The sequence below is a fragment of the Grus americana genome, chromosome 3 (assembly GCF_028858705.1).
Source record: "Grus americana isolate bGruAme1 chromosome 3, bGruAme1.mat, whole genome shotgun sequence".
NCBI lineage: Eukaryota > Metazoa > Chordata > Aves > Gruiformes > Gruidae > Grus > Grus americana.
Window position 1 is genome coordinate 1894296 of NC_072854.1, and position 12210 is coordinate 1906505.

Here is a 12210-nt window from a genome sequence, read left to right on the forward strand (position 1 = left end):
GTTCAGGCTTAAAGAACCTCCAAACCAGTTCAGCAGTTCTTTGCCTTTGTAAATGACAGGAGCTCAGGTAAAGTGCACGGTGCTGACACATCCTTTATACCTAGACCAGGCCTCCGAGCGCTTTAAAGTCTGTCCCACAGCAAAACCACAGCATTTTAAATGGTCAACTTTACATGGAGATGCTGCCGTAGTGGTAAAAACCTGTTCTGCATCACCCTGACTCACATGTGCGAGGCCAAGTACGTGAAGAGTTGAAGCCGTTTACAAGCCAGCCCTAAGTATTAATATTGCAGCTACAGGCAAACATCCTATTCCAGATCCTGCTGCGCCAGGGGAAGAGGTTAAAGCTCCTGGATGAGCAGAGCTACTTCTGTGAATCCTCCTTCACCCACCATGGATCAGCCCCAGCAGCGGGGAGGCAAGGAGAGGCAGCACGACAGCGGGCAGTCACCTCCAAACAGACCATAAAGTGCTGGTTCACTGCAATGTTATTAAACAAAAAAACCCAAAAATCCATATTTAGGCTGTTAATACGCGGTGAATACCAATTCTCCTGCTGCCCAGCACCACCCAGCTGCTTCCCCATCACAACTCCGCTCCTCCACCTCTTTAGGTTTAAGCTGGAAGTTTTTGGAAGCAGAGTCCACTTTCGCTCTATTTTTGCCTCACTCCTACCCCACTGCAAACCCAGTCCGTGCCTGGGGTTCCTGGATGCTGCAGCAACACAAATAACACAGAACCGCCGTAAAAAGTGCTTGTTTGTATCTGCAGCAATTAAGGCTTGTACAAAGAAGCGGTGGCCACATGCCACGGGGTATTACACACCACGCTGGCCTTTCAGGAATACCTGTTTAAAATATTTACCTGTTAGTCCAAGCCCTTCCTGCTTAAAATCCTGACTTTAAAGGCAGAATCTAGCTTTAAAAACTATTTTCTTTTATTCCTTCTCTTTGATCAAAGAGATAAGAACCACGCTTCAAATAAACACAGTCAACCAAGCAAAACAAGAATAGCTCGTCATATAAATAGTTTCCTTATACAAAATATACTGTTTTTCAACTGGCAAACTATTCTTTATGCAGGAGATGGGATATTTTTAGTAGCAGCACTCACACCTTCATTTCTGACAATCCCTGCAAAGTCTCATGCAAATTACCCCCCTTGGATTAGCAAGCAACAAGGTGCTGATCTCCAGCAGATCTGTTCCTTGAAAATATGCTTATATAATTAAGCAAGCCTAATAATCCTTAAGGCTTCAAATATTTCTAACAGCCCACCCAACAACCATGCCAAGAGACCCAAGTCAACAGAGGGCACACGTTCCCAAATGCAGACTTTTACAATGTGAGAATGACAGTGGTATTGCTCCAATAAATCTACGGTGGAAGTGTATGACTAATTGTATGAATTAGTCATGCAGTTGTGAGCATGTCTCGTAGCATTATCAGAGGGCAAGGCTCGGGGAAAACACGCACGCTAAAAATCAAAGTTGGCCCGTGGTGAATAAGAAGCAAAGGCCTGTCTTCTGAAGAGCTAAACCCCCAGCTCGTCTCTCAGGAAGCCTATTTGTTTTGGAAGCAAGGATTTGTGCTGCCATATTGTTTGGCAATATGTTTAAAACAACAGATACCCATCTTGAGCAAATAAGTTGAGATTTAACATTTCATCATGCCCATCGGCTTGGAGCCAGGTGCAGTATTGCCAAAGTTACTACTGTTTATTATCTACCATCAAGAGCTGTTTGTCCCCTTAAGTGGCAACTTGAACTTTAATCATTTTCACAAAACAGCTCTGCAAAGCTGGGGATACTACACCACTTACCACGCTTCTCTGCAAATTGGTGGCTTTGCATCCAGCTTTTCCTAGTTTACAATGTTTCTCTCTCTGCTGCTCTGCAGGAGGCCTAGGTATATAGCTACAGCTGCACCACACACTATGTATACTTCCATACGTAACATATATCTTTTACTTTCTCTTGTATAAGCAAGCTGATGGCCACAGCATAAAGAGTTCAGAACACACACATTTGCTGAAATATTCTGCAGGCAGATCACAGCCTCTAAACTACAATGGGACAGCACATCTCTAGAAAAGTAAATGAAACATCCTTTTTTTGTTCATATAAATTTACTATCTTGCTACTAGAACTCACCGGGTACATTACTCCTTTTATATATATATACACACATGCAAATTTTACACACACACACATATATATATGTATACATATATCCTGCTAGCCCACACAAACCAGGGCTTTTTTTTGCAGTCTAAACACGAAGAATGCAAGCCATGAGACAGGGTGAAGAACATATAAGCACCACCCACACGAGTCCAAATTTCCAGTTTTAATATACTTTGCTGTGTCACTCTTTTTTTTTTTCTATGCCGTATTTGGGTACTGAAAATTTGATATCTACTGTACGCTGATTAAGCTTCCAGTGGAAGCAAGCAGCAGCCCCAAGACAGCACCCGACACCTTTGCACCTTTGCAAACATGCTCTTTTGGGTGAAGAAAAAAAAAAAAAAAAACAAACCTAAATCGGGAGACCGTCACCCAACACGCACGACCCAGTTCTCAGCCACCAAAAGGTCAAAACGCACCTAGGAAACTGGAGGGCTTGAGTGCGTCTAGCAACCTACATCAGAAGGAACCAGCTTTTCCGCAACAGATTTTTCTCCTGCTAAATGTCATATTCCAGCAGCTAGAGCCCCTCCGCTCCACAAACCGGGGCTACCACACTTCCATATGCACTGTCAAGTATTTGGGATTATTTGCAATCTGCTGCCGGTCCGTGTCTCTAAGACAGAAACGAAGCAAATTTAGGGCAAGCGCTCTGCTAAGAGTGGGGAGGTGGACACCGGCTTGGCCACCAGCCTCCTGCAGAGCCCCCCCAAGCCTAGAAACCCAGGGACCCCTCCGAGGAACCCTCTTCCCCACACACCCCGCCTGACAACCCAGCCGTTCTCGGCTTCGGTAGCCCTTAAAAACCCACCCGGTACCTCACGGCCACCCCCGGCTCTCCCTGACCGACCAACCGCCTGCTTTAGCGCTGAACTTACTTACCTCCGCTGACAACCAGAACCGCCCCGCCGGGGTCGGGGGGGTGGTTTTGGGACACACACACACACCGGGTCGGGGGGGACACACGATGCCACACGCAGACAAAGAGCTGTCACCTAAACCGCCATCAAAACCGAGCGTCCTCCCTGCCCGGGGGGCTCCGCGGGCCCCCGCAGGCCCGGCCGCGGCCCCGCTGCCTCCCCTCAGCCATCTTCCAGCCGGGAAGGGATGGGGGGCGTGCGTGTGTGTGCGAGGAGAAAAACTGCTTTTCACTTTTTTTAATCAACTTTAAATTAATAATAATAAGGGGTGGGGGGAATATGTAGGAAAGAGAGGGCTGGGATTTAACCGCCCGAGGCGGGAGGGGCTCCGCCGCGCAGGTTCCCCCGGGGCGGCCCTCCTCAGCCCCCCGCGGGGGAAAGAGGGCGGGCGAGGGGAGGGAGAGGAGAGGAGGGGGGGAAGGCCGTGGCGCCCCTCCGCGCTCCGCCCGCCGCCATGGCAGCCCGGGGCGGGGGGCCGGGCCGTCCCCCGTCCCCCCCGCCGCTCCCGCCCCCGCCGTGACAGCTGCGCCTCCCCGCAGGCCAGGGGCTGCGGCGGGCGGCGGGGGCCGGGGGCGGCGTGCCGGCCTCGCCAGACACACCCCCGCCCAGCGCGGCGGGGCAGCGGGGCGCCCCGGCCGGCCTCCCCCCTTCGCCTGCCCGCCCTCCCCTCCCTCCCTCCCGCCCCGTCGCCAGCTGCGGCGCGGCCGGGCGCCACTCACCTGCCGCCGCTGCCTGGGTGACAGCCGCCTCCCCCCCCGCCGGGGCTGAGGCCGCGGAGCTCAACGGGCAACGCGACAGCGACTCCCCCGGCCAGGCGGCGGGGGCGGCCCCGGGGGGCTGCCGGCTCGCAGCAGCCCCCGCCGCGATCGCGGTGACCGGAGCGGTGGAGGCGGCGGGCGCTGCTGGGGGCCCCGGTTCCCGCTGCGGGGCTCCCGGGCACCCGGGGCCCCTTGCCTGGGCGGCGCGGCGCGGCTGCGGGGCTCCGGCTCGCTCGCCGCTCTCCCTCCCGACGGGACGGGGCGGAGCTGGGCACGGAGGACGAGGGGGGCGGTGTCGGAGGAGGCCGCCGCGGCCCGGCCCGGATCCCTCCTCCTCCCTCAGTCGCTACCCGCCGCCATCTTCCCTACCCCCCTTCCCCGCGGCCTCTCGCCGCGCCGCGGCCCGGGCGGCGGCAACGCGGGGTGGAGGCGTTGGGGAAACCGCGGCCCCTCCGCCGCCGCCCCCCGGGAAGGGGCAGGGGGAGGCGGGCGCCATCTTGGTGGCAGAGGGGGCAGCCGGGGCCTGCCCGCCGCGGTCTGGGGGCTCTGACAGCACCGAGCCGGGGGGGGGGATGGCTTGCCTCGCCTCGCTGGCCCGGGACCCCTATGGCGCCATCGCCCACGTCCCTACAGTGGCCTCAGCACTTCCCAGGCCGGGGCACGGTGCGGCCTCTCTGGGCTGCCCTGGCTGTCAGGCTGGGCTCAACCTTCCCGACCTGTCCCCCAAGGTGAAGAGGTCTCCTCCGGGCTTGGGGTCTGCTCACCCGGCAGGAGCTGCTGTCACTGAGCAAAGGCACTTTGTGCTGGAAATTACCTGTCAGGTTTTCTTTCCCAATTGCCTTCCCCAACGAGGCTTCAAGGAAGACTTAAAGGCCTTCATCTTGTTCTCTGTCTAGGCATCAAAAAGGGCTGAAATGTGCCTTGCATCAGCCAGGAACACCAAAATGAAGTTCAGTAAGCAGTATGGGGTGATAGATGCTCCCACGCAGACCTCAACCTGCCGTTTGGTCTCCTCACCAGCATTTTCGGCTATTTTCATGCAAAGCTGCTGCACATGGAACAGTCACAATTGCTCTGTCAACTTTTTTATCATATTCAGGCTTTATCCGGTTATGTTATTCATCCTCTCTGTGGAACTGTGATATCCCCAAACACCTCATGTGTCATGAGGCAAAACAACTTGATGGGTTAGCTAAAATAAACCAGAGCTTCAGGTGGCTCTTTTTCCTCCATGGGGGCCCTTTATTCCCCTTTATTATTGAGAATGCCTGCGTTACAACAAAACAAATTGGCCCTAAAAGGCCCAGTCAAATACACAGCATCACAAATCCACCCAGTGTGGTCACCTACATCGTCATCTGATATGGATTTTTGTCTTCCTCAGAAACCTGCGTCTTTCTCGGGGTCCACACGGTTACCTCTGAGGTTCTCTGCTTCCCAGAAAAAGCCCATGAAAGCTGGATTTCATAACTGCCTCCTCCTTATCTCTGGAGCACCTGTGAAGGGGATGGGCAGGACAAGGCTGAGTTAACCCTTCGGCAGGTAAAGGGCCAGGGGATGTCGGTCTCAGGCTTAGGTTTTCTGTCATTTCGAGATCAATACGACTTTTCCTATTTTGTATTCATTCCAACCCGGTTAACTGTAGGTGCATTTGTATGTAAAATGCTATATGCTTTGTCAATCTTTACCTAGACAAATAGTTAGTGAACTATTTTTTAGAAGAGTTTCAGGCCTATGGCTGTGAACGAAAGCATTGAAATGAGCGGGGAAGCAGTGGAGAAACAAGATAGAGGAGAGCAGCGACCTGAGATTGTGCCCCCACAACAGATCTCTGCTGCAAAACTCACGCTGTCCACAAGGTAACGAAGGAATGCTTCTGATTGTCCTTTAATTGCATTCTTGGTAGGGGCTGAGGCAACATTAACAACCGCTGCATGCTGCTGCATGACCCTTCGTTGCAACACATCTAGGTGGAAGTGCTAATAGATTCCTTCTGGTCCTGTTCGCTTCATGACAGCGGTGAGGGAAGGAAGGAGGCTGTGGAAAAGTCCCCGAGTCTTCCTGAGCTGCCAGCTCTCCACTGCCTCTGCAGGCTATGCCCACTTTGGTTTTATTCAGGCAGAAAATGCTCAGCCTTCGTGACTAATACAGAGCTTGATATCAGAATATTGCCCCTCTATGAATTCCTCACAAGAAAGTAATATATGAGCTAATCTCAGGCGGTAGGGACATTGTACGTTTTCAGTGATATTAGCACTGAGAAGTATAAAACCATTTTTATTACTTTAATCTGCAAGTTAATTTTTAAATGGAATGCAGGTATAAACAATGCCGGGTTTAAGTACATTACAGAGCTGTCAGGCTTTGACAATTTAAATGAATGAGACTTCAAAACATATTATGAAAAAGATTAAATGTCTCATTGAAATACACATGAAATGAAAATGAAATCCATCAGCAAAAGGAAATTATTTCAAAACTTCCTAGAATTAAATCCAAAACAAAAGCCTCTCCCACCAGGTAAGTGATATCACGGTGGGTGAGACTTTATCTGAGAGCGGTTTTAATTTCCAACTGACTTAAAATGACAAATAATTTACTGTTGTTAGATCTTTCTAGCCTGAGCGCTTTGTAAAACAAAATGATATGATTATCTTCATTTTACATCTACAAAGCAGTGTTTAAGAGGTTTAAGTGGGGGTCAGGTAATGAGTGATGGAATCACCAACGAAAACAGCGTTCAGGTCTCCTGATTGTCCTATTCCCTGCCATAAACCCTCTGTGTGACACTGTCACCTCTAGCCCTTTTTCTGTACAACTTACTTGGGCTAAAGGCCATTTTCAGACTTTATTTCAGTTTATGAAGCAGCCTATTTTAAGAGTTTCTTGTAAGCCACAAGTAGCCACAGTATAGTTGTTAATCTAAGAAGGCAAAATTAATAGTATGGAGTTCTTTAAAGCTTCTTGGCCAAATTCAGCATCGTAAGAAGGAATAAATAATTTCTTTGATGATAGCATTACCTCCACTTAGTATGGGTATGGCTCTTCAGAGCTGAATACAGGCTTGACTCTGTTTCAGGCTGAGCTCCTCTGTTACCACTGACTTACTTATCTCGTAAAAATGTAATAGAAATGTTAAGATTGGTCTAAATGGGGGGGTGAATAGGAATGCCAGGTATGGGAGCACAGGGAGGAGCAAATGGTAGGAGAAGGGTACAAGAATGGCATTTGATGATGGCATCTGGACTAGCAGGTCACCAGGATTGCAGCACATGTCTACCTGCACGGAGCCTCTCTACCTGCAGGCAGCCAGAGGACTCAGAGGAGGAGGGTCTCCCCAGAGGGTAAAACATTACTCTCAGCTCCTATGACAGCTAAAAGCCAGCACGTGGAAGAATTGAGACCTGAGGATGAACATCCCCTGTCCTCCAGCTCATCCAGAGATGAGACAGAGCCCTAGACACAAGCACTTTGGCACCTGAAGGTACTACCTGGACACTACGTGGTGCTTCCGAGTCTGAAATCACCTTTGCTTTAAATTTTTTCCACCTTCTAAGGTCTCAGGCGCAGGTGTGCTGCGTTGTTGTTGCAGCATTGCACCACCATTTCCTGTACGACAGTCTTTTTGTGTTCAAGACCACCAAAAGATACAAGGGTTTGGTTTTATGTGCAGCAGAGGATGCATTTCGCTTAAAAAAAAAAAAAAAAAAAGGCAGCTCTGAGCCAAGAGCAGGATGCTTTTAACACACCGATTTAACACCTTTTCCAAACCTCTTACTTTTACAACTTTGCAAACACTCTTTAGCTGAAATTAACGCACCGCTCCATTAAGGTTAATTAGTTATTTCGCATTCAGACACCTACTTAGCCCATGCTGGTTCATGCAAGCACCTTGGCCTAGCTGCAGACCGCGGGGGCTCGGAGGAGAGCGGCAGCATGCCTGGGAGAAAATCCTTCCCCAGGATGGTTGTTGGAGGCAGCGCCTGCTCCCAGCACCACTCGGGGAAGCCTTAATGAAAAGCAGCTCATCAGCAGTTACGTAACCTAATGATAATCCGGCTCAGGCCGGGCAATACTTAAAGCCACAGCGTCTCTCTACCGTGACCTATTTTACGCTGGATGCAAGGGCAAAAGTATGTGGTTTGTAACTTTGCTGGGTCTTTTACCGCGGAGTTATTGCCTGTCAGTAGAAAAGCCCCCTGTGCACGTTTCTTCTGTTTTCCTGGCTGCACAGCAACTGCTTCGGATTTGTCAGTGGCTTTTTATGGTATCGGCTCCAAGCACAGGCACAGCAGAGAGCAAATTGTAAACAATTAGAAGGAAAACACTTAATGTCCTGCAGGAAACTCAGCATACTTTAATTTCAGCTTGAGAAGCTGCAGAGGGTCCGGGGGTATGTTGCAAAGCACTTTTAGTGCCATGTTGAACCACACAGAACGCTTTTGTGTTTTTATTAGACCTCAGAGAACAAAAACGTATGCTTTTGCATTCCAGGGTCATATTTACATTTGATTTAAGAAATTCATTAAGATGGCACTGGCATCACTTGAGCTTGTCCGACTGGCCAGCCCCCTGGAATAATTTTTTTACCTCTCAATCTACAGAAGTATCAACAAGAGATTAAAGGCAGAGATGTTGATTCAGATCTCAGCATTTAATCTGACCACAGATGGTGTCAAAAGAGGGACAGCCATACAAAATAGCAACAGATTTTTTTTCCTAAACAATTGCTTTTTTGTCTAATAAAGATAGAGAACAAGCGGCCAAATTTAAAATACAGAGGAAACGCATCTTCCTACAGTTCCTCTCCTAGAGAGCTTTGAAGCATTATTAATGGGCTGATTTCTGTTAATGATTAATAATGTGTTTATATTTATGTACTTAACTAGTTATTATTGTTACTATTAATTCCTATCTTTCATAGGATAAATATTCCATTCCTCATGACACTGGGCGAGTAAATGACACAGCTGGTTGCAAAAAGGAGGTTGTAGCGTGCTAATTGTAAGAAATACTACCTGATACATGTAGGTGTGCTCATTTTGGATGACACTTATGCTTACACAGAACCCTGTTGTTTTCCAGTCAGTGATACCAAAGCCTTATATTTACTACCACAAGGAATACCAGGCTTTGCAAAAAGGTACTGCCAGGCATGGTACTTGGTGCCGATGGATTCCTAGAGCAGATCATGTGGCTCTGCTGATCTCTTTTGGTTGAAAAAGGTGCTCGAGCTAATTCAAAGTGTTTTTAAAAGCTGATTTTTAATGCCCATCATTAGACAGCTTAAGGTGAGAAATTAAATTACTTTTAAAAAGATTTACAAAGCTTCATGTTGGTAGAAATATTTCATGACATTTAAAAAGAAAAATAATAATTAAAAGAATTGTGGTGATCGTGTTTGTTGGGTTTTGAAACGTCTTCCTGTGGAGCCTGCAACCAAAACACTGCTGCATTGTACTAGCATTTAAGAAACGGAAAGTGGAACTAAATGTAGATTATTAAAATAGTGTGGCTGATTATAAACTCTAAAGGGAAATCATGTAACCTCATTTCCTTATCTCATCTGAGCAAAAGGCTAAAAAAAGAGGGGTGGGGAAATACACTTTTTCGGTTTTAGTCATCTCAAGTATTACTAATTGCAGAAATAAAATATATTTTTAAATGCACTCCAGTATGCTTGAGCGCCCTTTAAAATGGACTCGTTAGATGCGAAGGAGTCCGTTCTAGGTGATTAAGGGTTAATGGGTAAGGGTTACACAGCTCCTCTCCGCGCTGTGAAGGTACCAAACCCTTGCACAGGTCAGCTGCGCTGGATCAGATCATATCGTGTCAGTGTCCGTGTTTGCCTGTATCTGCGATTCCACCCTGCTTGTAATGTGCTTGGTTAATTGGGTAGTACTGCATAGAGAAGAAAAGAATATTTTCTCATTCTTTCCTGATGGTATTTTTTAGTCGTGGCTTCTAGGTTGCCTGTGTAAAAAAGAATTGATTGTTTCAGTCTGTTGGTAAGCGGAATGATAACTCCCATCAGAGTTGGTATAACTTGTCCTTTTTTGGCAATCAGGCCGGAGAGCCCAAGTGCTGAATAGGCAATAACGCAGAGCTGTTCTCCAACCCTACAGAGATGATCCCACTGAGAACCCCCTCTATTTACTCATCTGCACTTAGAGACTGTCAGTTTTATTCAGATATCTACTCAGTCTGTGAAATACTTTTCCTTAACCTACTTTTAATGCCTTTGAAGTATCATCTGCTTCACTAGTTTGAAGAGCACTAAAGCCCTCGTGCAGCCAATAGCCACTTAAGTGTTTACTTTTAAACCCGTGAGTAGTTCCGCGAGGCACACAAGACCCACCGCTGCTAGACAGATCTGTCAGTCCGTCTACTTCACTCCGTTGTTTCCAACAGCGTGCAACACCAGATTCCCTCTCCTGCGCCTCGCCTCCATCTCCCTCCCCTCGATGCATTAGGAAGAGAAGAGGGTTGATGCTGCCACAACAACTTCTCCACTAATTGGGGATCGTTGAACCATCATGGGTACCACCACTGTCCCTTCCACCACCAGTGCTGACACCACCATGGCGATCGCCAGGTTTCTGTTGCATCTGTTCCCGTCGATAGAGGTTTAATGCAAAATCTTTCCTGTTGCCTAACCGTTAAGAGCGGTACTGCACAAAGCGGAAGAAAAAACATTTTTTCCAAAAAACTTTGTTGGCCTTTGCGATGAAGATCCTGGGTATTTTGTTATCCTCAAAAATGCCTCAGCCTGCCTGGGGTCTGCTAAGCTCCTGGCCTCTGTGAAATCCTCTGCAGTTAATTAGGTCTGTCCTTGTACCGGAGACCCCTGCAGAGGCAGATGCTCTAACCTGGATAACAGACGCCCCAGAAGTGATTACAAATGCAAAAGAAACCAGGGGAAGCAGTCAAGGAGAGAAGAACGAGGTAAAGGTGGTGCTTTAGGACTACAAAATGCAGGATAAATGGGAAGCAGTATTTGTGGATGAAGGGATGAGTTCTTTGTCATCTCAAATTGACAAAGGGAAGATGGGTACCCTTGTCAAAACCTGAAATGTATAGATCATGAAGCAAAATTTTCTCTATCTTGTCCTCCACAGGTAGCACAAAAGAAGAACGGAGAGCCATTGAATATTAAATGTTGGGTTTCTCTGCTTTGGTTGCTTTTCTTTCACCATTTGTGTATATTTAATAACTTTCCTTGTCGGTCAACTGCTACGGCTGAAGTCAGAAGTGAGAAAGTAACTGGAGCGGAGCAGGGGCAGGCAAAATAGATCCGATTTGAAGCAATTCCACCCTAAAACATGGGCAACTCTGTTTCTGTTGGTGCAGGTGCCTCCTCATTGATAATCCTAAGCCCTTCCAATGCTTTGAAGATGACAGCAAGTTGTTGCAATGGCTCACTAACATTGTTAACACTTCAGGTTGTTGCAATTTCTGAGTTCATGGAAGGTACCACGTGGTAGTTAAAAATTAGAATAACCTGGCTTGAAGAGGTTATCCTTATTCCGACTGGTTGAGAATTGGTGTAAATGAGAGGAATTATGGTGAATCTTGGACATCTAAGTGACCTGATACATGAGAATACCACACCCTAAGGTTAAACTGAATGTAAAATCCCAGAACAGAGCCATATCTAAAACCAGGAATAAGTTTTGTTTAGATCGTTAGATCAGGGATCCTTCCTGAGTAAAAGAAACCCATAGGTTTAGCAATGCAAGGCTTCCCCTCAGCGGCAATGAGGCAGCAAGGTGTCCCACTGTTGCATCACAAAAAAATATTTTGAGTTTTTACAAAAGCAAAAAGTCCAACAAAAATGTGGCCCCTAAGTAAAGGAAATATGCACAGCATGGACTCGTGACTGGGCTGGGTGTAATGGTATACAACATCGTGAGAGGCCTAAGTGGTACTCTTCTATCAGATGGAAGTTTTTAACTCCTTCGGTATAGAAACTCTAACGAAGAACTGCCTAAATTAGGAGGTACAACGCATCACATTAAATGACAACAAATGTCAAATTTAGGAATCAAATGAAACTTTAATAATGTCACATTGGGATCATAAAACATGGACAAAAGCAATAGAAATGTGCAAATTTTGTACAATGGAAAGGATTAAAACTGGAGAATCTTGTTAGCATTACTACAGCTTGTACCCAAATGCAACTGTTTGCTGTTGAGATTACTGACGGCATAGCAGGCTCCCTCAGCAAAGGCCTCTCTCCACAATAATACCTATCACCATAAAGGCATAGTAAGTAAAAACCGGTATCCAGGTCAATACGAGTTCCAGTCCTGGAAATGAAATGGAACCACATTATTAAGAGACA

General features: G+C 47.5%; 2 protein-coding genes across 8 annotated transcripts in view; one reads left to right on the forward strand and one right to left on the reverse strand.

The window, feature by feature from the left end:
* Window positions 1–4100, reverse strand: part of NCOA1 (nuclear receptor coactivator 1) — a 185237-nt gene extending 181137 nt beyond the window's left edge. For 5 of the 7 annotated variants that reach the window (XM_054821098.1, XM_054821099.1, XM_054821094.1 and 2 more), the window contains exon 1: window positions 3825–4099. The gene's annotated coding sequence lies outside the window, so the exon portion shown is untranslated. Of the gene's footprint in view, window positions 1–3067; window positions 3458–3824 lie in introns of those variants that run through there. The other 2 variants (XM_054821103.1, XM_054821095.1) reach the window with 2 other exon arrangements.
* LOC129203972 (translation initiation factor IF-2-like) lies at window positions 1669–10236 on the forward strand. The gene is made up of 4 exons (XM_054819073.1): window positions 1669–1690; window positions 3645–4591; window positions 5248–5405; window positions 7117–10236. The coding sequence occupies exons 1-3, from the start codon at window positions 1669–1671 to the stop codon at window positions 5392–5394; spliced, it is 1116 nt and encodes a 371-aa protein (XP_054675048.1). The 3' UTR covers window positions 5395–5405; window positions 7117–10236.
* The last annotated feature ends 1974 nt before the right edge of the window (window positions 10237–12210 follow it).

Excerpts from the sequence above, each read along its gene's own strand:
- LOC129203972 (XM_054819073.1), top strand. The coding sequence starts at position 1,669 with ATGCCCATCGGCTTGGAGCCAG. Across the intron at positions 1,691-3,644 it reads GCCCATCGGCTTGGAGCCAG|GCCAGGGGCTGCGGCGGGCG; the intron begins GTGCAGTATTGC and ends GCCTCCCCGCAG. Across the intron at positions 4,592-5,247 it reads TTCCCGACCTGTCCCCCAAG|AAACCTGCGTCTTTCTCGGG; the intron begins GTGAAGAGGTCT and ends TGTCTTCCTCAG.